The 26,598-nt window shown below is 36.4% G+C and overlaps 1 protein-coding gene across 3 annotated transcripts in view; it reads left to right on the forward strand.

Moving 5' to 3' along the window:
• The window catches only part of GABRA2 (gamma-aminobutyric acid type A receptor subunit alpha2), a 119,492-nt gene that overhangs the window by 38,864 nt on the left and 54,030 nt on the right, over positions 1 to 26,598 (forward strand). For all 3 annotated transcript variants that reach the window (XM_028166136.2, XM_007180743.2, XM_007180744.3), the window contains one exon: positions 10,524 to 10,591. In XM_028166136.2, coding sequence (XP_028021937.2) covers positions 10,524 to 10,591 — 68 coding nt within the window. The remainder of the gene's footprint in view (positions 1 to 10,523; positions 10,592 to 26,598) is intronic.

Below are 26,598 nucleotides of genomic sequence, written 5' to 3' on the forward strand. Positions count from 1 at the left end.
AAACTACCGAGACCCAACAGTTCAGACACGTAGTGTCAGCTCCTTACAAACAGGAGAGCTGGGGGTGAGGCGTATTGGGCACAAGTGAAATACCTTGATTTAACTATAACTGTCCCTGTGACTATAAACTGGATGTGTTTTTCTTGCATGAGGCATAAAGGCTCATTTATCAACGTTTCTCTGCCCTTATAGCAAAAGGCTGAGAGTTCCACGTTCTGAGCTCAGCGAAGGCAAACATGGGGTGAATCTCTTTGATCTATTAGCTGGGGTTGTACAACAGCTGCCTTTTTTTTCTTTTTTAAGTCTTTGTTTATTTATTTATTTATGGCTGTGTTGGGTCTTCGTTTCTGTGCGAGGACTTTCTCTAGTTGCGGCGAGCGGGGGCCACTCTTCATCGCGGTGCGCGGGCCTCTCACTATCGCGGCCTCTCCTGTTGCGGAGCACAGGCTCCAGACGTGCAGGCTCAGTAATTGTGGCTCACGGGCCCAGCTGCTCCGCGGCATGTGGGATCTTCCCAGACCAGGGCTCGAACCCTTGTCCCCTGCATTGGCAGGCAGATTCTCAACCACTGCGCCACCAGGGAAGCCCAACAGCTGCCTTTTAAAACTGCCTGGAGAGCTGAAACAGCAGTTTAAAAGACTACCAGGAATGGCAGGAACAAGTAAGGGTGGACAAAGTGGGAAACATTTTCTGGTAAAACCCCAAATGTATCAACCTACAAGTTTATATAACGAATACTGTTATAGGACGTGGTGCTGGAAACTGAATTTAGGGCAGTGGGGAAAAATCAAGTGCTCATAGCAGTATATTAGAGCAGAGAAGGAAAAAGGATAAAATTTAAATGCAAATCAAAAAAGGAATGAAGCAACATGATTATTTGCATTGAAATATTTTATGGAAGAGATACGATCAGAGCTGAGAAATTAAAAGTATACTATAGATTAATAAAGAGTAAATTTAACACCATTGTAAAGCAATTATGCTCTAATAAAGGTGTTTAAAAAAAGAGTAAATTTAATTTTTTATTTCATATACGGTCTGTAATCACTATCCTTGAAAGGACAGTTTTTCATGCATGAGTCTTGAATGTTAATACATATATATATATATATATATATATATATATATATATATCTTTTCAAATATTCTGACTAAAAATTTTGACTGTAAAAATTTTTTCTCGTATCTCTACTTCTTATATAGTAGTAAATGTCTAAAATAAAAATATTTTAATGTTCTGAAAAATATATAGACATAATTAGGATTCAGGGACAGATCTAGAACAAAGTAAAATAATGTTATGAATCACAAAGAAGACTGAGTTTGGGAATTTGCATTAAACTGAGTATTTTCTGACCAGATCTAGGTGTAGCGTCCAAACCAATTTTAAAAGACCACCAAAGAATTCTATTATCACTTTAATTTCACAGTTATCTTTTCTTTTTCTTTTTCAACCTTTCATTTATCTCCTGCATGTAGTGAATCTTTTCTGTTAAGTTCCTTCTGCTGTGTTTCTGCCCTCACTTTGAGGTCCAAACCCTATGCTGTAATCTACTTTCTTAAGATTTCTCCCTAATTGGAAGTCTAGGTCTCCTAAAATTGCATCAAACGGGCCTATCATAAGAATTAATAATCATGACAGTTAATGGCTAGCTAGCTCTTTCTCCCTTCCTCCCTCCCTCCCTCCCTCTCTCTCTTTCTCTCTCTCTCTTTCTTTCTTTTTTTCTTTCTTTCCTTCTTTCTTTCAACTATGAGACCATGGAATCAAATGAGTTGAAATGATAGAAGGGAAAGGTTCTGAGAGCAAACTAAAACAACTTTTAAAATTTTTAAAAATTTAAAAAGAAGCATGCATTATAAATAAAAGAATGGCTTGAGAAGCCTTCGCCGACACCCCAGTTTTGATTCAGAGTCACTCCTGTTACCATCAGCCACCTCCTACCTCCTGACATCACCGCTTAGCATGACTGATTATTTTTACCATTTACACATGCTTTGTAGACAGTCATCTATTTACTTGTTTCTTTCCCCTCAAAGACCATGATGGCTACATACTATGTTCTTTGTCTTTTATCTAAGTGTATTACGTAGTGTAACAATCAGTCCCTCAATTATCGTTTTTTTTTGTTTTTTTGTTTTTATTTTTATTTATTTATTTATTTATTTTTGACTGTGTTGGGTCTTCGTTTCTGTGCGAGGGCTTTCTCTAGTTGCGGCAAGCGGGGGCCACTCTTCATCGCGGTGTGCGGGCCTCTCACTATCACGGCCTCTCTTGTTGCAGAGCACAGGCTCCAGACACGCAGGCTCAGTAGTTGTGGCTCACGGGCTTAGTTGCTCTGCAGCATGTGGGATCCTCCCAGACCAGGGCTCGAACCCGCGTCGCCTGCATTGGCAGGCAGATTCTCAACCACTGCGCCACCAGGGAAGCCCCAATTATCGTTTTTTTGAAGGAAGAAAAACAAGAGGAAAGAAAGGAGGAAAGAAAGAAAATTTATTTATCCATTTATCTTTCTACATGTAGCCCTCTTCAGAAGTTCCAGATTTAAGATAGAGTGATATAAGGCTTTTGATTTAAATATGGGACAGTTCAACACCAAAATTTATATATTGGTATGTGTATACACATACACACAAATATATACATATAAATCAAATATTATTATATATATGTATACACACACAACAATATATAATACATGTATAAACAAACCATATACACACATACATATATATATATTTAGGTGTATATAATACATACTAATATGTAACATATACATATTACATCATGTATCTATGGAATGAAAAGTTGAAATGACATCATGATTTATAAAACCAGCACCGACTATTTAACTGAACTGTAGGTTTCTTTATTATTATTTCTACATTATTTTATCTCCTCATATATGTAACTTGAGACTGGTGCATGGCAAGTGTGTAATAAATATATATATGATGTGATTATACTGGCACTAAAGATACCAAATAATCTTAAACTAAATGAAAAATTTTTCCAATGGTTGTGTTTTTGAATGACATTTTATTATTGAAATAGTTATTAGCATGGGATTTTTAAGTCACAAAAAATGTTTCAGTACAGCTCTCTGTCTAAGTAGCTGTTGAATTTGGATGAGATAAAATGAATATAATTATGCACAGTTCACAGGGTGATCATGAAATTATATATAAAAATTTAACCCAGTCCATGCATATAGTAAATGCTTAATAGGTAATAAGTTCCTTTTATTATCACACAATGGGAATTCAACAGATAAGACAAGTATTTAAGGGTTGCTACATAAAGTTTCTAAAAATTCCTAATTACATGTTCGGTGTAAAGTAATCATAACATTCTCCAATGTACAGACTGTCAGGAAACAGCATCCAGTGATGGGTGATAAAGTTAGTTACTTAAGGAGATTTCTTTTTTCCTTTTACACTAATTTGGGCCAAATTTATTTTTAAGAAGAAATTGATACTATCATCAAATTAGAATATCAGTTAGCTCCATTTTATAAGTACAGAATTTCTTTTTGAAGCTGATCCAAGAGATTCAGGGAAAGATAGCAAAGGTTTGTAATATTGCCAACAAGGCTCTTCATGCATTTACCTTTAGGATGTTGTAGATGAAAAATGTTGGATTGTTGAATATGAGAACTGAACTCTATTAGAAATAAAGGCAAATGATCTTATGCTTTTAGCATCTGAATCTAAAACCTTGCCTTAAATTTTTTTCCATATATGTTTAATGTAATTCAGCACTTTACCATCATAATACTTTTCCTACATGTAATTTATTGCAGGTTATCCATAGGTGTAAAGATAATACTTTATCTCATATTTGAGTGTGACAGGATTGGTATAGCCTTATCCTTGACCATAATCTTCTGTGATTATCATTCTGTGATAATCTATGTTGCTCCATATTATGCACATAGAACAAAGTCCTGGGCACTGTTGAGTGGTGAGTAGAGTGGGGAAACACACAACCATTTAACAACTCCTCATGCATTAGAAGTTACAATATGATTTGATTATTTCATTTGAAGAAGTAAACATTTCTGGAACCAACAGAAAGACTAATTAAATACCCAGGGATGGCAAGGACAACTTCAAAGAGGAAGTGTTATTTGAACTTATTTTTTAAGAACAAGGATTCAATGAGAGGGCATTTTACATAGAGGAAAGAGAAAGCACCGCCCCCCCCTGCCCGAAAAAGAATGAAGGAGAATAACATGGAGTTGGGTATGGCTAAGGTATACAGTGTGGGACAGCGCTGGATCAGGATGGAAAGGAGACAAAGATCATGAAGGGTCTGATGTGCTATGCTGTGATCTTCGAACTTGATCTTTTAGGCAAAGGAGAGTCATTGAGAAAAATTTGATCAGAGAAGAGACATCACATGATTTATTATTAGCAGTGTCATGGAGGGTATATAGGAGTTGGTGAGACTAGAAGCAGGAAAACTAAAAGAGGCCATTCCAGAGGTCATTGCCAGTGAGGATTGAGAGAGAAGGGAAAGTCAAGAGCGATGTAGGAAATATAATCAACAGAACCCAGTCAACAATTAAAATGCTGGATATGAGTAAGAAGTTCAGCCTGAGACTAAAAGTTTGACAGCTGACAAAATGATGGTGGCTTTTATCAAGACTAGAAACAGAGGAGGCAGAATTTTGAATATTTGAAGCCATGGCCTATATGAGCTTTTGAAATTTAGTGTTTTCAATGTCTATACTTCTATTACATTTAAATGCTTTCCTTCTACAAAATAGAAAAGAAAGAACTGAAAAATTATTTTGCAAAGTAAACAGAAATATCGCTGTCCACAGCAGTATTTTGTGAGGATGGTGAAAAGGTCATAAAAGAAAAAGTCAATTAGCAAGCTTTAACTTATGCACCTTTTTTATAAGAAAGAAAATTAATATAGTGGAATTTTTTCAATCCTTTGTATTAGTAATATATATACACACACACACATATATATGTGAATTGTAGTTCTTAGTGCATTAAGAATGCTCAATTTATGTTGATTTATAAAATAATTCATTATCTTAAAAAGGTAAAAGCTTATCCTTATCATATATATTGGACATGAGAATCATTTTTTATTAATATGTATTTGGGGAGCAAAATGTAAATTTATATCAACATAGTTTTTATTTTTAAATTCTCATAACTTAGTTGTTAAGCTGGTTTCTATCAGTACTTAGAGAACAGCATAGGATTTCAGGTTGGTGATTAATAAGCTCCAAGTTTCTAACTAACCCAGGGATACTAGATATGTAATAGCCTGTGCTCAGACTAAACTTTGAACTCTTAGTGTTCTAGGGTATCCCGTGTGCTCTGGATGCCATCTTTATCAACTTGAAATGGGATGGGGTCACTAGAATCTCCTCAAAAGAGAATCTAACCTGTGATAGTAAAAGTGAGATCTTTGAGAACATCTTCATTCTTTCCCCTGTCAGAGTCCCACACTGAGCACGTAGCAAAGGCTTGATGAAACATTACCTTGAGGAACATAAATTGCTTCTGGCACCACTAACAGCTTCCCTTTGAAAACATTCTCTCCCTTGTCTGTCAGGCAGGGGATGTCTCTGGACAATACTTAGTAAACTCTTGGTAGCTATTTGTTAATTGAACCAAACGGTCCCACTAAATCCATGGGAATCAATGTGCATTCAGTCTCCTCTTCCCTTTCCTAGTTGATTTCCTTCACTAGTGCTTTGGGGAGAGAGGTGTGTCTTCAGCTTCCTCACCAGAGCAACTGAATCATCAGGTACTGAAGAAAGACATTTCAAAGAAAGAGAAGGCACTACAAATCTTCTACCTGGTGATGGTTCTAAGGGCCAGAACAGTCCCAAACCTTATTGGGGGATAGATAGACCCTCCAGTGATTTCAAAGTCAGATTCATTTGTAACCCATAATCAGTGACTGTCATGATGGGGTATGTTTAGTTTATCCTTTGAGGACTTTGTGTCCTGTCCATAAACATACAGCCATCTTGATTCTTGTTTCGGATCCCCAAATGTGCTATACTTTTTAAATCAATGCATTTTCATTAGTAGGAAAAAAATCAAAGTAAATAAACAAAACTACAAGAACAAACAGAACATATAAAGATTCAAAAATTTAAAAGCACCAGGAGTCTTACACTGAGAGGAAATTTCATGTATTCAATATATGTTTATATTTCATGTTTCCAAATCATCGCAAAGAATCAAAGACCAAAACTTAGAACTATCATGAAAAATGATTGTAAGAAAACACAATTCATATTGGTTTTATTATTGGTCTTAACTCTTCCTGATTTTATGGGCACTATATTTATCAAACACGTGTTAAGTGTCTACTGGGAGGAAGATATTGGATAAGGAGCAGCAATTCTTTTGTGGTAGAATGGTGACAAATTATATTATCAGATTCCAAGTTTTCAACTTTTAATAGGGAACACTAAGTGCCATAGACACAAAAGTCGGTTAAGAATTTGTTGACTTTACTGAACTTGACTGATGACAAATGGCACATGTAGGTGTTAACAGAAATCATCCCAGGAAGCAAAATGTCTTTGTTGCTGCTGAGAGAGTAAAGCAAAACAGCAATGGCTAACTTGTCTTAAAATGTGTGCATGACATCCTATTTATGATACATGGTGAGCAAAATTATTAGCATCCTCATCTTCTTGAAGGGATGTCATTTACAGTTTGATTTTACTCTCCATCTTATGAGTGTGTGCCCTTATTAGTATTAGTGTTATATCTAAATTACAGGGGCGAAGACAATATAGCTTATTGCTTGGATGGTTAGCTGCAATTAATTAATATCTTTTAATACAATTAATATCTTTCCTGACTCCTTAATTATTATCATTTTTTTCTTCTTAGAGTATGTGAATGATGTTTGTAGTTGGCTTTGGCTTCTCACAGAAGCAGACTCTAAGATACACAATCATCTGGGAAGGGATATCAGGCGGCACTAGCTGAGGGAGGTCAAAGTGATACAGGGAAGGGAGGACAGCCAAAGCAGGGTACCACGGTGAGCAGGTTACTGCTGAGGACAGTTGCAGTTTCCTCCCACTGAAGTCATCTGGGAAATGGTGTAGAGCATGCCTTCGAGTTGTCTCCACTGAGAGGGAGAAAATGCTGAGTTATCGTTCCTCCAACTCTCATCCGTCGTTGGTTGATGGCTGTTCCCAGGAACACAAACTTTTCTGCAATTACACTCTGCCCTGCACAGCCAGGAAAAGCCCTCAGGCAGAGAATCACAGGAGCTTGCAGCAGAACATGCCAGCATGTAGAGCAGCTGTCCCCAACCTTTTTGGCACCAGGGACCGGTTTCATGGAAGACAGTTTTTCCATGGACTGGTGAGGGGGTGGTGCAGGTGGTATTGCCAGCATGAAGCTTCGCTCACTCACCCGCCGTTCAACTCCTGCTGTGCGGCCCGGTTCCTAACAGGCTGCGGACCGGTACCGGTCCACGGCCCAGGGGTTGGGGACCCCTGATGTAGAGGAATCATGATTGTCAAGGGGCTATGGATGAAGAACTGGCAGCAGATGCTACATTGGTCTTCTATGGATGTATACTACTGTAATTGTTCTTAATACGATTGTACTACCAAATTTTTGACTTGGAATCATCATCTATTACAATAAAAATAATGCACAGATATTTTGCACGTAACTCAGAATTTCTCTCCTCTGCAGGAACTTTCCTGCCACTAGACCTAAAAACCTACTTCCATTTATTTCAACATTCTGTCTTCTCACCCCGACATAATTAAGGATATTCCCTCCTCCCTCTTCCCTCCATGTATATATTGTCAATCAATTTTAATGAATGTACTACCTGCTTACTCAGGAATATTCCTCTTTCACTGATCTTGTCTCCTGAATATTCAGCGGCTCCCTTAGTCCCTTCCATCTGCATTGCCAGATCCTTAACTATCTTCTACCTTATACAAGCAAACAAAAACGGTCTCTTTTCCCCCACCTTCTCTTGTTGCTGGAGTCCTCTTTCCCTTCACAGTCGAACTTCTTTAAGGTTGTTTAAAATCACGCTAGGCTCTTCCTCTTCTCCCACTTCCCTCACTTCAAGCTGGCCTCTGCACACATTATTTTACTAATGGCTCCCAGGTCTCTAAATTCAGTAAATATTCCAGACTTCAGATTACTGGATCTCTCAGCAGCAGTGACTGTACGCAACTCACTTCTTCACAGGGGTGTAAACTGCCTTTGTAACACTATAACACTATAATTATAATTGTAACAATTAAAATCTTATAATATAATAAGTTTTAGGGACACTTTATTTTCCTCTACTTTTTCTGAACATGCATAGCAGGAGAATATTCCCTGAAATGCATACATTCTTTAACTGTGTTTATGAAGTCAATAAACTTTAAAATTATTTTCTTTAAGGTAACTTTGCATATCTCTGTTCTGTCTTGAGGTGTTGCTCTTACTGTTTAGAGCTTTGAGGGTAATTTTATTTTTCTCTCTTTAGATTCTTAGTTGGCACCTCTTTGCAGCCACTAGGATGATCATATTCTCCTTTACTCTTTACTTGCCATTTGGTGTGTAAGTGGATATTCTTCATGTCCTTAGCATGAATATATTCATGTATTTTTATCATCTCTCTTTTCTAACTTTACAACTCCAGATTAAGGAGAATAAATTCCATTTGCCTCTATTTGGGTGAAGACTACGATAACATTTTAATTTCTCTCTCTTGGAACATTTTAAACCAATATCTATAGTGACTAAAGTTTTATTCAATCGTTTATTGAATAAATGTGAGAGCATGATTGGTTTTCTATGAGTAAGAGGAAAAAAACACATATAATTCAGATCCAGGACCAGCTACATAATTTGTGAGGCCCAGTCCAGGATGAAAATGCACGGCCCTTTATGCAAAACATGATGAAGAATTTCAAGGAAGCAAAAACAGAACATTAGACCAGGCATGGGACTTTCCTGAGCACAGGGACCTATGTGACTGCACAAATTGTATAGCTATGAAGTAGACCCTGTGCGGGTGTTTGGGGGCAGGTGGCAGCTGAGAATTAACTTTATAAATGAGTTTCAAATGAGTTTTATAACAAAATTTCACGAATACCGTTTTTTGGAATAAAATAGTATATAAAATAACAAAGTTGAATGAATATATTTATTTGGAACACCATAAGCGTGCTTTTGGCACAGAGTATTGTGGTGAATAGAAATATGTAGCTGATAAGAAAACACTTTTAGTTTTAAATTTATTCTTGACTGTGGTACAATGCTTTGTTTACCCTGAGGGCTCAGGAGCCAGAGTGCTTGGGTCCTAAAACCTGGCTCTATCTACTCAACGGCGTGTGGGTCATGGGGCACATTTCCTTAACTTTCCGTACATCAGTGTACACATATATTGGGATGATAACAGAGAATCTATCTCATAGATTTCTCATGTAGATTATTACATTTCAAGTCCTTTTAAGAGTAAGCATTCAAAAAAAAAAAAAAAGAGTAAGCATTCAGTCTACTCTGTTATTTCAAAATCCTTTTACTTTTTATTTTTGTTTTAGTGGATACAGTATTCCAGATTCAGTTTACTGCTCTTTCATGGTTGTGAATTAATGTTCAGTATAATATTAAAATATTTCATGATATTGTTTGTGTAGAATTACACATTTGACACTTAGCAATTAAGGCATTAAATTCATGATGGTAGAAATTAATGATGTACTTTTTTCTTATAAGAACACTGAAAGGGTTTTAGTTTTAAATTTTTCCTTTGAGCTTCCCCCCATTGCCATTTGGCTTATTTAAAATCAAAGATCTAAATCACCTGGTTAATAAAGCAATCCAGTTAATTGTGCTACACTTTGTAAGTTACATAACTTTCAAGTCTAATTCGATTTAATCTTCGCGGTTTAGGCATTCTTAAATACATGTAAAGGCAAGCTTGTTTGGAAGCAATCCTTGTGATTAATGAATGTTATTTGCTTTTATTTTTATGTTACTGAATGAAAAAGCTTTTTATAAAATATGAATTATGTTTATTTATAATGATTAACGATTTGTTTGTGCTTTATTGAGAAGATACACTAATTTACAATCTACAAACTAAATCTCTACCATCATGAAATACCATTTAAAATATTTGGTTTAATGGTCAATTACAGGACTGTATCAAACAGTAACCATACTAACTGTACTTTATTTTCCGTACTGGTGGTACATTTAAGATAGTTTCTGAGAAACTATTCATTCTGAGCAGTGTGCTGAAAACAAAATGCTCTAGTCAGGTATAGTTTCCAAATAAGAATGTCATAATCCTTCTAAGCATTTAGCATTTAGGATTGTAAGACCCTATGAAGTAATTAAGCAATACAGCTATTTTTGTTGGTTGTGAACGTTGAAAAGAAAGCAAAAAAGAAATATTCCCAAATATCACAGAACTTTCTAACCATGCCACGTACTTGACTCCTTCTCTCTCCTGTGGTTCTCATTATATAATATCTATATTCAATCTCTTTTTCTTACAACAGACAGTATTACTGAAGTCTTCACTAACATCTATGTGACCAGTTTTGGCCCCGTCTCAGATACAGATATGGTGAGTTTTTCATTAAACAGTATTTTTACTTCATATAATGGGAATTCTGGGGGGTAATTTAGAATAAACACATATTTTTAGTGTTATAGATTCTGGATCTGTCTCATGCCTATTTACTCCGCCCCAATACATGGACAGTTAAGGCTGTTAATCTGCTTATAGCTGTGTGCACCATTCTAACTTGAGTGTTCAGATTAACCCTTTATATTTTATATTATTTTCAAAATTTTCTACCCAGCTGCAGTGTGGCAAACAATTGTTTAAATAAAAATAATTATATTACTGAGAACCATTTTTTAAGATTAAGGCCCCTGGGCTTCCCTGGTGGCACAGTGGTTGAGAGTCTGCCTGACAATGCAGGGGACACGGGTTCGAGCCCTGGTCTGGGAAGATCCCACATGCTGCGGAACAACTGGGCCCGTGAGCCATAATTACTGAGCCTGCGCGTCTGGAGCCTGTGCTCCGCAACAAGAGAGGCCTCGATAGTGAGAGGCCCGCACACCGCGATGAAGAGTGGCCCCCGCTTGCCACAACTAGAGAAAGCCCTTGCACAGAAATGAAGACCCAACACAGCCATAAATAAATAAATAAATAAATAAATAAATAAATAAAAGCAAACCTTTAAAAAAAAAAAAAAAAGATTAAGGCCCCTGCTTGACTTCCGTACGTCTGGGGCAGTTTCATAGATAACTGCTTCTTACAGGTTGTGGTTATGGTCGGTGTTACAAATGGAAACCTTCTATTAACATTGAGTAAGGTGGATTTCTTGTCATCCTAGCTACATAAATACAATACATACACTCATACATATAAATTAATCTAAAGAAAACTAGAATCTTAACATTCTTGAATTCTATGGAACTGGCCTTTATTTTTCTTTAAAATGAGATCAGTAGAAGAGGGAAATTAGTCTGTTGGGTTAGAAATCAGTGGACTAGATACATCGTCGATAAATCCTTGGTTAAGCATAAGAATTTTAGTAATCAGTCTTCCACTTCTACTGCTATCTACAGTGCTGTATTATAGAAGTTTTTTTGTAGAAATTATTTTTCATCCACCTTCCTTATGGTCAGGAAATGAGAATTAGAGGAGATGCCCTTGTCCCTGCTTTGCCTGGCCTTTCTCCATCATGTCATCTCTTCCCAATTTCTTCCCTTTATCTGATACCCCAAGGGGAAGGATAAGTGTGCAGGTTTTCCACCTGGATAAACACACAAAAACTAAAGGTTTTCCTTTTTTGCAGATGCTGATTAACAATATTAGCCAATTTTTTAAATTGAAATATAGTTGATTTACAATATTGTGTTAGTTTCAGGTATACAGCATAGTGATTCAGTTATTTTGTTTTCAGATTATTTTCCATTATAGGTTATTACAAGATATTGAATACAGTTCCCTGTGCTATACAGTAAATCTTTATAGCTTATCTATTTTATGTATAGTAGTTTGTATCTGTTAATCCCATATTCCTAATTTACCCCTCCTCCCCCCCCACCCCCCCCACCTTTGATGACCTTAAGTTTGTTTTCTATGTCTGTGAGTCTATATCTGTTTTGTATATAGATTCATTTGTATTATTTTTTAGATTCCATATGTAAGTAATATCATACATTATTTGTTTTTCTCTGTCTCAGTTACTTCATTAAGTATAAAATTCTCTAGGTCCATCCATGTTGCTGTAAATGGCAATATTTCATTCTTTTTTATGGCTGAGTAATATTCCATTGTATACTTATATACCACATCTTCTTAAGCCAATTTTCTATTGACAGGCACTTGGGTTGTTTCCATGTCTTGGCTATTCTAAATAATGCTGCTATGAACACTGAAGTGCATGTGTCTTTTTTTTTTTTAATATAAATTTATTTATTTATTTATTTATTTATTTTTGGCTGTGTTGGGTCTTCGTTTCTGTGCGAGGGCTTTCTCTAGTTGTGGCGAGCGGGGGCCACTCTTCATTGCGGTGCACGGGCCTCTCACTGTTGTGGCCTCTCTTGTTGTGGAGCACAGGCTCCAGACACGCAGGCTCAGTAATCATGGCTCACGGGCCCAGTTGCTCTGCGGCATGTGGGATCTTCCCAGACCAGGGCTCGAACCCGTGTCCCCTGCATTGGCAGGCAGATTCTCAGCCACTGTGCCACCAGGGAAACCCGCATGTGTCTTTTAAAATTAGAGTTTTTGTTTTTTTCCAGTTATACACCCAGGAGTGGGATGGCTGTATCATATGGCAACTCTATTTTTAGTTTTTTGAAGAACCTCCATGCTGTTTTCATTAGTGGCTCTACTAATTTACATTCCCATAATTATCCATTTTTTTGGGACCTCCCTACCTTTGCTTTAGGGAGCAGATATGCTGGTTTTATCACTAAAAAATCAGTTTTTCTTCCACCCAGAGCCATTCCTCTGACCTCATAGTTCTTTTTTATATTAACTTGGATGGCTGAAGATGTAAAGTGGAAGAGGGGTGATGACCCCCAATTTTGGGGAGGTGAGTGATAACAAACACTGCTGACCTTTGAAGTTCTTTCAAATTAGAATGTGAAGATTTAAGTGCTTTTTCCCCCCAACTTCAGGCATTAACTACAATTCTGCAACAACAGGAAAAATCCCACTTTTCAACATAACTCTCCTCCTCCCTTGCAGTATCCTATATCATGACCTGAAATATTAATCCTCCTCTTTCCATAGGTTAATTTCAGTGTACACAAACTTGAAAAGATCATAGAGACATATTTTTAGTAAGAGTGTATATCCCAAACATTATTGGTTGGCAGTAAAGATAATATTCCTGTGAAGCTTGTCTTAATAAATGCTCCCTATCTTAGAGACACAGTGTGAATGAGCACCTAACCTCTATGTGGAGTCAAGTGCAGAGAGTCAGAATTCTGTCAAGCACTACATTGAAAAATTAGCAGAATATTATATAAATTATGGTTCTTATATGGTTAGCTATGGTGTTTTATTACAAGCCAAAACAGAAAGGCAAATGATATAGGACCCCAAAATATCAAAGTTTTCAACGTTTTAGACTTTGTGTAGTGAATATTAATACTAACAGCTACAATGCTAAAGTTTTTTTGTTCATTTTGCAGAGTGAATTATTTTACCTGAAAAAATCAAAAGTAAACATATCTTCATATATGCTTTTTCTAGACATGCAAATGTTTGTTATTTGAGCGTTTTAGACAAACAGTCATATCTTTGGCAAAATATATGAAGAGACTTTTTTCCAGTGGTGATAATGAATTAAACTAATCCTCCTCTTCTTTGTTCTGACCATTCTTTGTGATAACTGAAAAATTTAGAAAGCTGGTAGCTTCAACTCAAAATGGATTAAAGACTTGAATGTAACACCTGAAACCATAAAACTCATAGAAGAAAATATAGGGAATAAGCTCTTTGACATTGGTCTTGGCAATGATTTTTTAAAATTTGACAGCAATAGCAAAAATAAACCAGTAGGACTGACTATATCAAACTGAAAGCTTCTGCACAGCAAAAAAACCATCAATAAAATGAAAAGGCAATCTACAGAATGGGAAAAAATATTTGCAAATTATGTATCTGATAAGGGGGTAGCATCCAAAATATATAAAGAACTGGTACAACTCAATAGTAAAAAAACAAAACAAAAACAAAAACCACAATCCAATTTAAATAAGGAATAAAAACTGAATAGACATTTCTTCAAAGAAAACATACAAATGACCAAGAGGTACATGAAAATATACTCAACATCAATAATCATCATGGAAAAGTAAATCAAAGCCACAATGAGATCTCTCCTCACACCTGTTAGAATGGCTATCAACAAAAAGACAAGATATTCAGTATGATATCACTTATCCACTTATATGTGAAATCTAGAAAATAAAATAAACTAGTGAATATAACAAAAAAGAAACAGACTCAGAGATAGAGCGAACAAACTAGTGGTTACTGGTGGGGAGAGGGAAGGGAGGATGGGCAAGATAGGGGTACAAGATTAAGAAGTACAAACTACTATGTGTAAAATAAATAAGCTACAAGGATATATTATAGAGCACATCACAGGATTATAGCCAATATTTTATAATAATTATAAATGGAGTATACCTTTAAAACTGTGAATCACTATATTGTATACCTGAAACATATAATATTGTACATCAACTACACCTCAATAAAAATAGTTTTAAAAAAAGGCAAGAGATAAATGTTGTCAGTGATGTGGAGAAAAGGGGACCTTTGTGCAGTTAGCAGCCATGTAAATTGGTGTCATCAGAATAGAAAACAGTATGGAGGTTTCTCAAAAAATTAAAAATAGAACTATCATATTATTCAGTAATCCACTTCTGGTATATATATTCAAAATGAAAATAGGACCCCCCAAGAGAAACCTGCACTACTTTTTTTTTTTTTTTTTTTGGCTGTGCTGCATAGCTTGTGGGATCTTTAGTTCCCCGACATAAGGGATTGAACCTGGACCCCCGAAGTGAAAGCACCGAGTCCTAACCACTGGACCGCCAGGGAATTCCCTGCACTCCTTTTTTTATTCACCATTTTCCACAATGCCAAGATATGGAAATATGATGTGATATATATATCACATGAGAAAGAGTGAAATCCCGGCATTTTTGACAACATGGATGGACCTCAGGGTATTATGTTAAGTGAATAAACCAGACAAATATTGCATTGTATCACTGACATGTGGAATAAAAAAGTCATAAAGAGAGAGGGTAGATAAGTGGTTGCCAGCTGCTGAAGGGTGGGGAAAATAGGGAAAGGTCGGTGAAAGGTATAAACTTCCAGCTACAAGATGAATAAGGTCTGAGGATCTAATGTAAGGCATGGTGACTATAGTTGATAACACTGTATTGTATAATTGAAATTCACTAAGAGAGTAGAACTTAAATGTTCTTGCCAAAAACAAACAAATAATAAATAAATAGATATGAGGCAATGGATATGTTAATTAACTAGACAGAGGGAATCCTTTCACTATGTATATCAAATCACCACTATGATTGCTTCAGATACCTTAAAATTTTTTCATCAATTATACTTCAGTAAAGCTGAATTTTTTTTAAAAAAAGGAAAATAAAAAGAAACTGTGATCGTTTAGTTAGTGCTTCCATGTAGGAATTTCATCCAGGCATTTGATGGGAAATTTATATATATTTACAAATCCTAAATTCTGGGAAAAGTCAAATAAGAAAATGGGAAAAAGCATTATAATTCTGCAAGAATTAAAGCTTAGCATAAGGAATCCACAGATGTCAAGTTGCAGCCCAGAGCAGGGAATGCTGTGTGAAGCTGAAAACTCAAGGTTAAGGACAAGTCCCAGAACTGGGACAGGACCGTGTCTGAGTGAAGCAGTCACGATCAGGCAATAATGCGTCTAGCAGTTGTGTGTCCTGTCTGCTGCTGTCATTTTGAAATAAATTTGAAATAAATATTAATAAGCCATATGCAAAAATAAATATATAAAAATGAAAAGGTGGGAGCTCATGTTAGGTGTATAGTCGTTGGCAATAGAGCAAATTTAAACTCATCTGTGAACTGAATTCAGAATGTTGGTGTCTTCAGTGACTTTAGCCCAAGAATTTAAAGAAATTTTAACAGGCTCAAGACAGGCTTTCTTATTTTGGGGGGCACTACCACGCATTGTATTAAATATGAAAATGCACTCATATTCCAAACCATATAGGTTGAATTGAGTTGAGTAGAATTGTGTTTGGCAACATTTAAATATTAAAAAATCACTTATTTTTATTTTTTTAGTTTTCTTTATGTGTTTTGGATTATGTGTGTGTATGTATGCGAGCACATGCACTTGTATATTGAGAAATTCCCTAAAATGAAATACATATTTAACATCTCTTAGGCTCTTGAGATGCTTGAAGGCCCTAGACATTTTTTCCTAATACACATTTTCTTTGAATCACCTAGCCTAACATAGTCCTATAGAATTCTCTTTGGTCATGTCAAATTTTCTACTTTATTTCCATCTTTATGCACCTTGTTTACTCAGTCTTACCAATAGTTGGGTTGGGGGGAGTCTAGTTAATTGCAAGACCACTAACTGGGTTACTTACTCTATCATCAGAGTCCAGTTAGAGGAAAGGATCCATAACGGTAATTAGAACAGGGAAAACCTCATAGAATGAATTATAGATTAGTACAAGATGGCTAAATAAAAATGTAAAAGAAGACTCTAAGCAATATAGATTTAGCAGACGCAGAGGGCAGCATCTGCTTCTGGGGTGAAGCATCATGAACAAGGAAGGAACTCAGGACTTGTAAAGGAGTCCTTCCCCTAAGGCGAAGACTTAGAGCTCACTGGAGAGGACCTTATGGTTAGAGGAGTATGCACCTTCTGCTGGTGAAGAAACATGTGAGGGTACCTGCTGAAGCTGGTCAGAGGAATATCCTGCCTGCTGGCTGACAACTCACAGCCCGGCAGTCCTCTGAAGCTGTGTGAGAGAATGACAGTGCACCTGAACCAGGAAGGGAACCGGAAAGAAAAGCCCTCTTCCCTTGCTGTGACATAGCAGTATCCCTCCAGCACCTTCTAATGGCCAAGCCTAACATTGTGTGAGCTGGTGAAGGAGCACTGTTTACAGAGCTCTTCTCCTGTGTCACAAAGAAGGGGAAAGGAGGGTGGACTTGGAGCTGAGAGGCAATTCACTAATAATAGGTGTACATAATAATGTGTGCTATGAGGAGGATTTTGAGGGAGAGTCAAGGGGTAGTTTGACCATGCAACAGCTGCTGTTTGATATGCGTCCAAATCTAGAGAAGAAAATGAAAGCTGAGTAATTTATATACACATGTAACACAGACACATACGAACACACACACTTACTCATATTATAAATATATTAGGGAAGACAGAGCTCAATTTAAAAACATGCATACATTTTGTGAAGAGAAATGACTTGGACCTCACGGTGCTCACATGGAGTGATTTCCAATCTTGATATTACTTTTGTTGGAAAGCAAAACAAATAATGAGGAAAAGTTTGAATATATGTTAGTATGTATGGCCAGGTCAAGAAATGAAACTTATATGTGCGGCTCTAAAGAGAAAGAAGTTTAGTATGATGCAGAGGTACAAGACACCCACATTATTATTACCCATACATAAAAGTGGATATGAAGATATCTAATTCATGTCTTACAGAAGCAATTTGTTAATGGGAAAACAGTAAAGAATAAATTTGATTTCACTTTTGGTAGCTTAGCTAATACCCTTATTTCTATGCAGTGTGCATACTCAGTAGCAAGACTTAAACTCCTAAGTCCTCCTCTGCAGGTCAGTGATGTAGATTTGTTATGACATTAGCCTGAGAGGAAAAAGCAGCCTAGCAAAAAGAATTAAGAAGCAAAAGAGCAAGCAACACACACACACACACACACACACACACACACACACACACACACACACACACACACACTGCTGTCTCAGAATCATTAACTAGTGTAATTGTCCAAAGAAAGTTGCAGATCTAAATTATAATTAAAGATTCTAATTACAGCACTTGCAATTAAGTACAGTTTTTTCTTTAAAATTTCAACATTTAAAAAAATTCATGAGTAGGAAGGTAAACTTGGGGATGTACTAACAGCTAATTGACAAAGTTGGTAGTAGCTAACTGCACATTTAAGCAATTTATAGCTCTTCTGTGTGTATTTTTTACTTTTTTATTTGTTCTATATAGGGGGTCCTTTCCCATTCTAGTAAGCATTTTCACTGGGTGAACATATTCTTCAGACATAAGTGGTATAGCGACCAACTATTGCACTGAAACCTAGACTAAGAACCTCAGCCCAAATGGTTATCTCTTGCACTGCTAAGTGTTAGGGTTAGATCTTGAACGATGAACACTTTGAAGTCATCTCAAGATTTCTGATCTAGAGTTTACCATTAGGCTACTAAGAAGCAGTCAGCCAGGTAAGTGGTGACCTTGGTTTATTGATCATATCAATCCCCTTAGTTAATACTTGTCTATCTTATGAAAACACAGAGTGCATTAACTCTTAGAAACCCCAGAAGCTATTGGGATATTATATAGTTCAGTAGTTAACATCATAGGGAGCTTTAGAGAATTATTAGATCTTGATATTTGGCCAAAAATTAACACTGGGTTTAAGCTGTCAACCCTTATCAGAAGTTGCCATTTGTAAATGTATCTAGATAAAGAAACCTGCTGCAAACACAGCAAATACTATATATCAAAGATAAACTAATAATGTTTCCTCACTTTAAAGTCAGAATGTAGAAGTTGATAACTGGACAGTTATTGATATTTTGGAAGGATAGGAATTAGACTTAGCTAATATTCAGCCCATATTTTTCAGCACCCTCCTAGAATTTTTAATAATGTTCCTCAAAATGAGAATCATAGACACTTGTGTTGGGATCAGTTGGAGTATTTATTTAAAAAGTGATTTCCTAGGTTCCTTCTGCGATCTGTGGAATCATAATTGCTTGTTGTGGGGCATGACAGTCTGCCTTTTAACAGGGTTGAGGTATTTGACTTTATGCTGAGGGCAGCCAAAACCCATCACAGGATTGGTGGACGATTGGGGTAATAAAGAAGGAATGTGAAGAGTCAGATTTTCTGCAATCCAATAATTTATATTAGAGGACAAGGAAAGGAAAAAACTGTTTGAAAGCTGATATATGCCAGCCAAGAAATGATTGTAGACTGGGTCAGGGTAGAGGGACTACTACCCTGAAAGAAAGAACTGAAAAGATTTAAAAGATGTGATAGAAATGATAAGCCTTTGTGATCTGTTGGAAGTAGAGGTTGAAGGAGATGTATAGTATGAAGGCTTGGGGGCATTGGGTGGATGGTGGTACCATTCACTGGGATATGGAACACAGGAAGAAAAGTTTTGTTTGCTTTTGGTTTGGTGTCTAGGGGATGAGTATTTACGTTTTGGACGTATTGAGTTGGGGTCTTTGTGAGAGATTTAATTGGAGACGTCTAGGTAGCAGGAATAGACTTGGAGCTCAAGAGAACTTAGAATGCAGATGGCTTGGGAGCCATTTGATGGTAGTTGAAGGCATACATGAACTTGTGCAAGGAAAGAGATTAGGGTGAGATGGTAATCATACACTGACAGAACCTCTAGACTAGAAGAGGATAAAAAAGATTGCAGAGGAATCTGAGAAGGAGCAACCATGGATGTCTGTCCAAATGGAGGTGCATTCCCTTCTGTGACTAGACTGTGCTCTGATCCTTAAGAACAAACATCAGAGGCCACTGCCTTTCCCTCCTTATCAGATGCAACAATGTTCAGTAGTCAGGTATCTGTATAATGTATGGCCCTCTGTCCAGGTAGGATTCTGTATCCTGAAGAAAGTATGATTCATTTAGTAATGGGATGAACCCATAGGTTTTGCCCACAGTGAAATCTCACCTACGGAGTGGGGTAATAGTTCCAGAAAAGAGTGCAGATAAAGGTAGTTTAACTAGTTTGACTCAATCCATTACCTTTTTGCAGGAAGGTGACTTGTAGGAATTACATATATCTAGTCATAGCTCACTTGGCTGCCTCAGGGGAGGGCATTCCTTACCACTTGCCCATTCTTTTGTAAAAACTAAATAACACACAGCTAGGATTTCTGAACATGAAGTGATTTTTAAAATAAAAATTGCAGAAGTTGCAAGTTCTTTCCCCAGGTTACAAGGGTGGGACCTGTCTTTTGGGGAAAACTATGCAGAGCTTGTATGACTTGAGGAGGAATAATAGAAACCATCCACCGGTGTTACTCCCATACATTCTCCAGGAGACACCATTACGTATAGATTATTGTCAGACACAGGAGGTCTCAGGTCCCATGATGAGCATTTTCCCGAGAGTTAACTACAACACCAGGAGAATGTGGTTTTAGTGCCAACGCAGGAGAGCATTACAAAAGTAGGGAGAAAACAACGGTGTCATATATTATGGTAAAGCCAAGAAAAGGATTTAAATGTGTCATTAGATTAAGAACAAGGAGATATTTGTTGATCGTGGTAAAAGCAACCAGATTGCAGTGGGCTGAGGCATGTAGGAGGTGAGGAAATGGAGAAAGAGTGGCGGCAACATTTTTAAGCAGCGTGGTCGAGGAGAGAAGGCAAGGCGGGGGGCAGTAGCTGCAAGGCATTATAACTATCAGACAGGCTTTTATTTTTAAAGGTTGCGTTGAACTTCTCACTGTTCTTGGAACCTGCCATTATCTTTAACAACTCTCTGGCCTTGCAAGTGTTTTCCCCTGTTCTTGTTATGCCTACCCTCCTCCTTGGCCAACTGGAGAGCTTTCATTTACTCAAAGCCAAGCTCCATTTCATCTTCCCTGATGTTTTTCTGGGCTACTCCAAGTAGAGTCGGTCCTTCTTCTCTCCATGCTCCACCACATGGCTTTCACACATTTGTATGACTTTGCACGCTAGATTATAAAAATCGGAACACGTTTTTTTTCTTTACCGCCGTCTGAGCTACTAGAAGGCATGCGTTGTGTTTGTTCTTTTCAACCAGATTTGCTAAGTACATACTCTGTGTCTGTCACAGTGTCGGGAGCTGCCCTCATGTTGTTCACAGAGTAGTGGGGGAACAGCTAAGAAAAAATAAATAAAAAAACATCAACTTTAAAACAGTGTGGTCATGTTTTTATTGAAGTATTTATGGATTAATATGGTGGCAGAGGAGTTGTGGGTAGAGAATATCTATATCTGAGAAGGTTTCTAGAAAAGAAGATAGTGGAGGACAAACAAGGACTGGCTAGCTATGTAATGGGAAAAGTGTTTTAGCACAAAGTGAAAGAGCTTGTTGAATTTAGTAAAATGTAAAAGTTCAATGTGACTGCAGCCTAGAATACTCTTAGAGATTTTGGGGGAGATAAAGCTAGAAAATAACTTAGAATCAGATCATGAAGGGCGTTATAGCCAAATGCCCCAAAACACCATAAAAGCATCTCCAAATAAAACTTAAAACATAGATTTCTGTTACCATAGATCTTATTATAGCCTGACTTTTTCATATGTGTCAATATATTTAAAAAAATAAATATTATATAAAAGAAAAGCCTACTGTGATTAGTTTAATATAGTTACACAGACACACACACACATAAACATATACACTTCACACTTGTGAATTTAAGGATTAGGGTATTGCATGCAGGGGACTGACATAAGATATCTGAGAGCTTTTCTACCGTCTGCCTCTGCTGATGCCTTTCTCCTTGTGCACCATTTGAGCTGTTATGGCCCAGAATCCTTGTTACTATATTTAATTTCCAGTGGCTCCTCTCATTTGTTTATTCATGGACTAATTATTGCTTTTTGCCTATGTTCTGGGCAGCTAGATACTGTTGATACATTGAAGAAGGTGGTCTTTGTACTTGTTCTCAATGTGGAGTAAAAGTTGCCAAATGTAGGGGTTGACAGGGAAGAGAGACTGCGAGGGAGATCAATGAGTTTGGGTAGTAAGGTGAAGCATGACACGTCAGAGGCCCTGCAGTATCACTATTGCTATAGGCAGCATATATGGAGAATTGCTAAGCATGAGACTAGAGAGGTAAGGGAGGGAGGGGTCATTGCAGGGCTTTGGAGGCTGTGAGAAAGCATTTGGGTTTCATCCCAAGGGCTTTAGAAATTCAACTGATCAAACTCAGCAGCATTTCACTCTTTGGATCTTCTTTTGCCATATCATGACAATATCTGGGGTGCATCTTGTAGCTTTCTGTTCACTTTCAAATATCAAAGGGCCCAGTCCAGTCCAATTTTAACTTCAATCTCGTATGCCATTTAGAGCTTCTCTCCTTTTCTTAGCCGTGGTCACAGGTAAGAGGTGCACAGTGGGTGAGAGGCCATGATCTACTCTTCCTCTTCTCTTTCTGGGTCTTCCAGAGTTGAGGCAAGAAAAAGGGAGATTATAAAAAGGGGGGAGGGATATTCCTTTTTACTTAGCTTATTCTGTTGGTGGTTCTCTCTTGGCAATCAATGACATTTGAATGGCCGGTAGATAAATACAGGACCTCTCATGGGGCACACTTGTGATTTCTTCTCAATGACCTCTTTATTATCCAAAACACCAAAAGCACAGCTGGCTTATTCTTTCATGGACCTCTTGTGGCATCCTACTTAGCTCCTGCCCCTGGCACTTTACTTTGTGCCCTTTTGTTTCTGCGTGTCCTTCTCTTGCCAGGCCACCTTTTTCTTGAGTATGGAAAATGGGGGGAGAAGGACGCTTTGAAGGTGATTCATACCAGGCTACCTTCTTTGATGTCCAAATTGTTTCTAAGAACTTTACATGTATTATACCACTTCATCCTTAAAGGAAGTAAGTTGTATAATTATCACCATTTTACAGATATGTCAGCTGAAATAAAGAGAGATTAAGTGACCTGCTAAAGGTCCAGTACCCTATTCTATCTGACTTAAGATTGCATGCACTTAACATCTATTTCACATTACTCAACTTATTATTATTGCTGTTATCCTTCAATCTTGTGTTTGAGTCAGTTTTAAATGTAGAAAGAAGACTTTGACAGAGATTCCAAAACTTCAGTCTCAGCCTGCAACTTTCCATAATACATGACTAGTGTCTATTTTTTTTAGTCTATAAAGAAGGAAATTTCCCTTTAATGTCCCACCTCCAAGGATTGTTTTTACATATGGTACAATGAAAGAGCATGATGTTGGGAAACATAAGGTTTGAGTTCAAATTTTGGCTTTCTCTCTTTTTTTTTTAATGAATATGTGAAATGGGAATAGTTCTCTATATTTAATAAGGTTATTATGAATTTTAAATAATAAATTGTATCAAAGTGAATTGCAATTAACATATTCTATGAATCATTTTAAGTATTTTGATTAGATATATTTTAATAATTTTCTGTTAGAATCTGAACCTTTAGTATCAGTTTCTAATTTGTTTGTAAACCTGCCAGGCATCTAGTTCCAAAGAGAAAGCCCAGGCATCGTGCCTACACAACAGTCCGAACATGCAGTAGCTGTGGTGCTCTGCAGTCTGTTTGTGTGAGCGTCTTTGCGTAATAAGATTTTATGAACTGCACTAATTGGGTTTACTGACACTGCTGATCTGTTCTTAAGCTTTTCACGTTTTGCAATTTTTGCAATGCTAATACTGGGCTAAATTCCTGGTTCACACCCCTTTGAGTACCAACTGAAAGTGTTAGATCTTACCCATTCTTGTATAGTCTCAGGGTGTTATTTCTTCAGTTGCTACATACATGCTTCATAAACCACATTTTTCTTCATTATTGAAGAAACACACTGATAGGAACTTACTCAGAGGAGACTAACCTTTAAAAGCAAAAGGGTATAATGAAATAAATTCTGGTACTTTAAAATATACTCAGTAGGGAATTCCCTGGCGGTCCAGTGGTGAGGGTTCTGCGCTTTCACTGCTGAGGACTCGGGTTCAATCCCTGGTCGGGAAACTAAGATCCCACAGGCCGCACGGCACAGCCAAAATAAAATTAAATTAAATTAAAAATTAAGAAAAATACACTCAGTAAATCAAAGTAAATGAGAAATCACTCCAAGAGCAGTCCTGCAATTTGGTTATGTTTTAGTGAGTAGATATAATTCTTCAGAAATTGGCTACAAGCACTGACTTATAATTAATGTAGCCAGGCACTAAAAAGTATGCTGTCTTCACTAAATTAATGTGTCCTTGAAATCATGTTTATTCAATAAACTGTGCAATAGAGAGTGATTTCCTTGTTAGCAATACATTTTATGGAAATAACACTTAGTGGTAGTAAAGACATTAGGCTGGAAATCACATCCTTGTCTGGGTTCTGCCCCTTACAAGCTTGGAAACAGGGCAGTCACTACATTTATCTATAATCCCATCTATAAAAAGGAGAAGTTGGATTAAATTTCCCATAAAGAGTTTTTCAAATCTTGAAGTGTATGTATTCTTCAACTTTTCAGTCTCAGTTAACAGCCTCATGTGTCCTATACACAGGCCAGAGGATAGCTGCATGCTGATAAGTTCTTATGAATTTTTTTTGTTTCTTTCTAAATGTGCTCCTTAGTTGTTTGTATATTCTCTGAGTGATTTTGTAGTTGATCTTGGTATTATTTATTTCTTTTAGAACCTCGGTTCAAGGGACTAAATCTTATTTGTATGAATAAGTTGCATTGTTTTGTACTTTCTGGCAATTTTCTTGTAACACACAAATCAAGTAATTACTATATTAGTATATACTCATGACAAACTTGAGTGTTATTTTAAGAAACCTTTCAAAAATATTCTTTTCAAGTACTGAGAATGTGTGTTATATATGCATTTAAAAGAATCACATGCAAATAATCTGTCTGGAAATCCTGTAGTAACTTAGTGGATATGAAATGAATATTATTTGATTGAAATATTTCCTTTCCCTGCTATTTTAATCTTGAAAGCAAAACCACAAAAACTAGTGAATCAACTGTATTTGTTTATGTATCTATATGTCTGTATCTATATGCTTTTGTACTAATATATTGAGGTATTCTGAGAAGCAAAAAAGCAGAAACTGGAATGAGATAAAGTTAAAATACATATTATTTTCAGGAATAATTATTGTGTCATTATTAAAATAGATTTATTTTTACTCATACTTAAGATTTCTATTCCTGAGAATATTTTAGCATTTAATATGTTTAAATTGTGCTTTATTATTTCTAAATATCTTTCTTTAATATTTTATAATATAGCAATCAAAAGTATGATTCTAAATTTATATTATTTTAATACTTGTCTTAATGATTGCCATCGATGAAAAAGATATGCAAATTCAAATTTAAGAAGTGCATCATTGGCTACTGATTACTGAACCATCATGCCAATTTTTTAAAAACCCATCCACCAAGTTTAGATGTTCATCTTCATGTTCTGGATATTTAGTTTTCAGAACAACTTACTATTTGCAATGTCCTTATGCTATCATTAACCAGTATTTCATGGTACAACATGTGCTTCAGATGAAGCTCATCATTAAATGTAGCGGGTATAAACCCATATTTTAAGTAGTCTTATTGAAAATTATGAATTTGCTTTTGCATATTTCTTTGTAGAGTTGATTAGTTCATCATTCTTTATGTGGCTAATGAAGAACTCATATTAGGCATAGAAGTGATATCCCTCTTCTTATTTTTCACTTGTGCTTGTGTAATTATTAGTGTTTTCTTCAATCCATGGTATCATTTAGCAATAATTTTTAAGTCAATTGCCTATTTTCACTAGAGTTAGTTTAATCAAAACTAGTTATTATAACTTGAAAATTCACCTGAGTACAAATCACAGTACACTGAATGCAAATGAATTCAGCATCACTTGACCATTCCCTGTTGTGGCTTCTTCTTTTCCCATAGCATGCCTTTCATGCATGACCATCATCTACTACTTATGGACATAGTGAGAGTGCCAATATCATTCCATATATTATTAGCAAAGCTTAATTTACTTCTTATATTTAGCTAAGAATTCTATATAAACATAAAGATTCTAATATTTTCTTCCTACACCCGAATGGATGTACATACCCCACTTTGTTAGCTACTGCTCTAAGCTGATAATCTTGCTTCTGCTCATGGGCCCTCACTTAATTGAGGTACCATACAGTTGATTACAGTTATACTTACTAACTTATAACCAACCTGCCCCCCGATATTAGACCCATGTAACTTTCATTGGAGTCACATGATGACAGATAAAACATCCCATAATTTTATAGAAATGGAAAAATTGAATTTGAAGTTTTACAGAAAGTTGTAAAATATATTCAGTTTGCCTGAACAAGTAAATGTCCAATGTGTTCACATCAGGCTTGAATTTGGGAGAACCACAGTTGGAAGAAACATTTGCATAAAACTTTGTCAGATAGCAAAAACTCATCTCTTAATCCAGCTTTTTAAAAAAAATTTAGTTACACTTATATAGAATTGAACTTAAAAAAAAATGAGTGAACCACAGAGAGTGAGGGTGGATTAGATGATGCTATTTTCTTCTAA

The sequence above is a fragment of the Balaenoptera acutorostrata genome, chromosome 5, assembly GCF_949987535.1.
Source record: "Balaenoptera acutorostrata chromosome 5, mBalAcu1.1, whole genome shotgun sequence".
Taxonomy (NCBI): Eukaryota; Metazoa; Chordata; class Mammalia; order Artiodactyla; family Balaenopteridae; genus Balaenoptera; species Balaenoptera acutorostrata.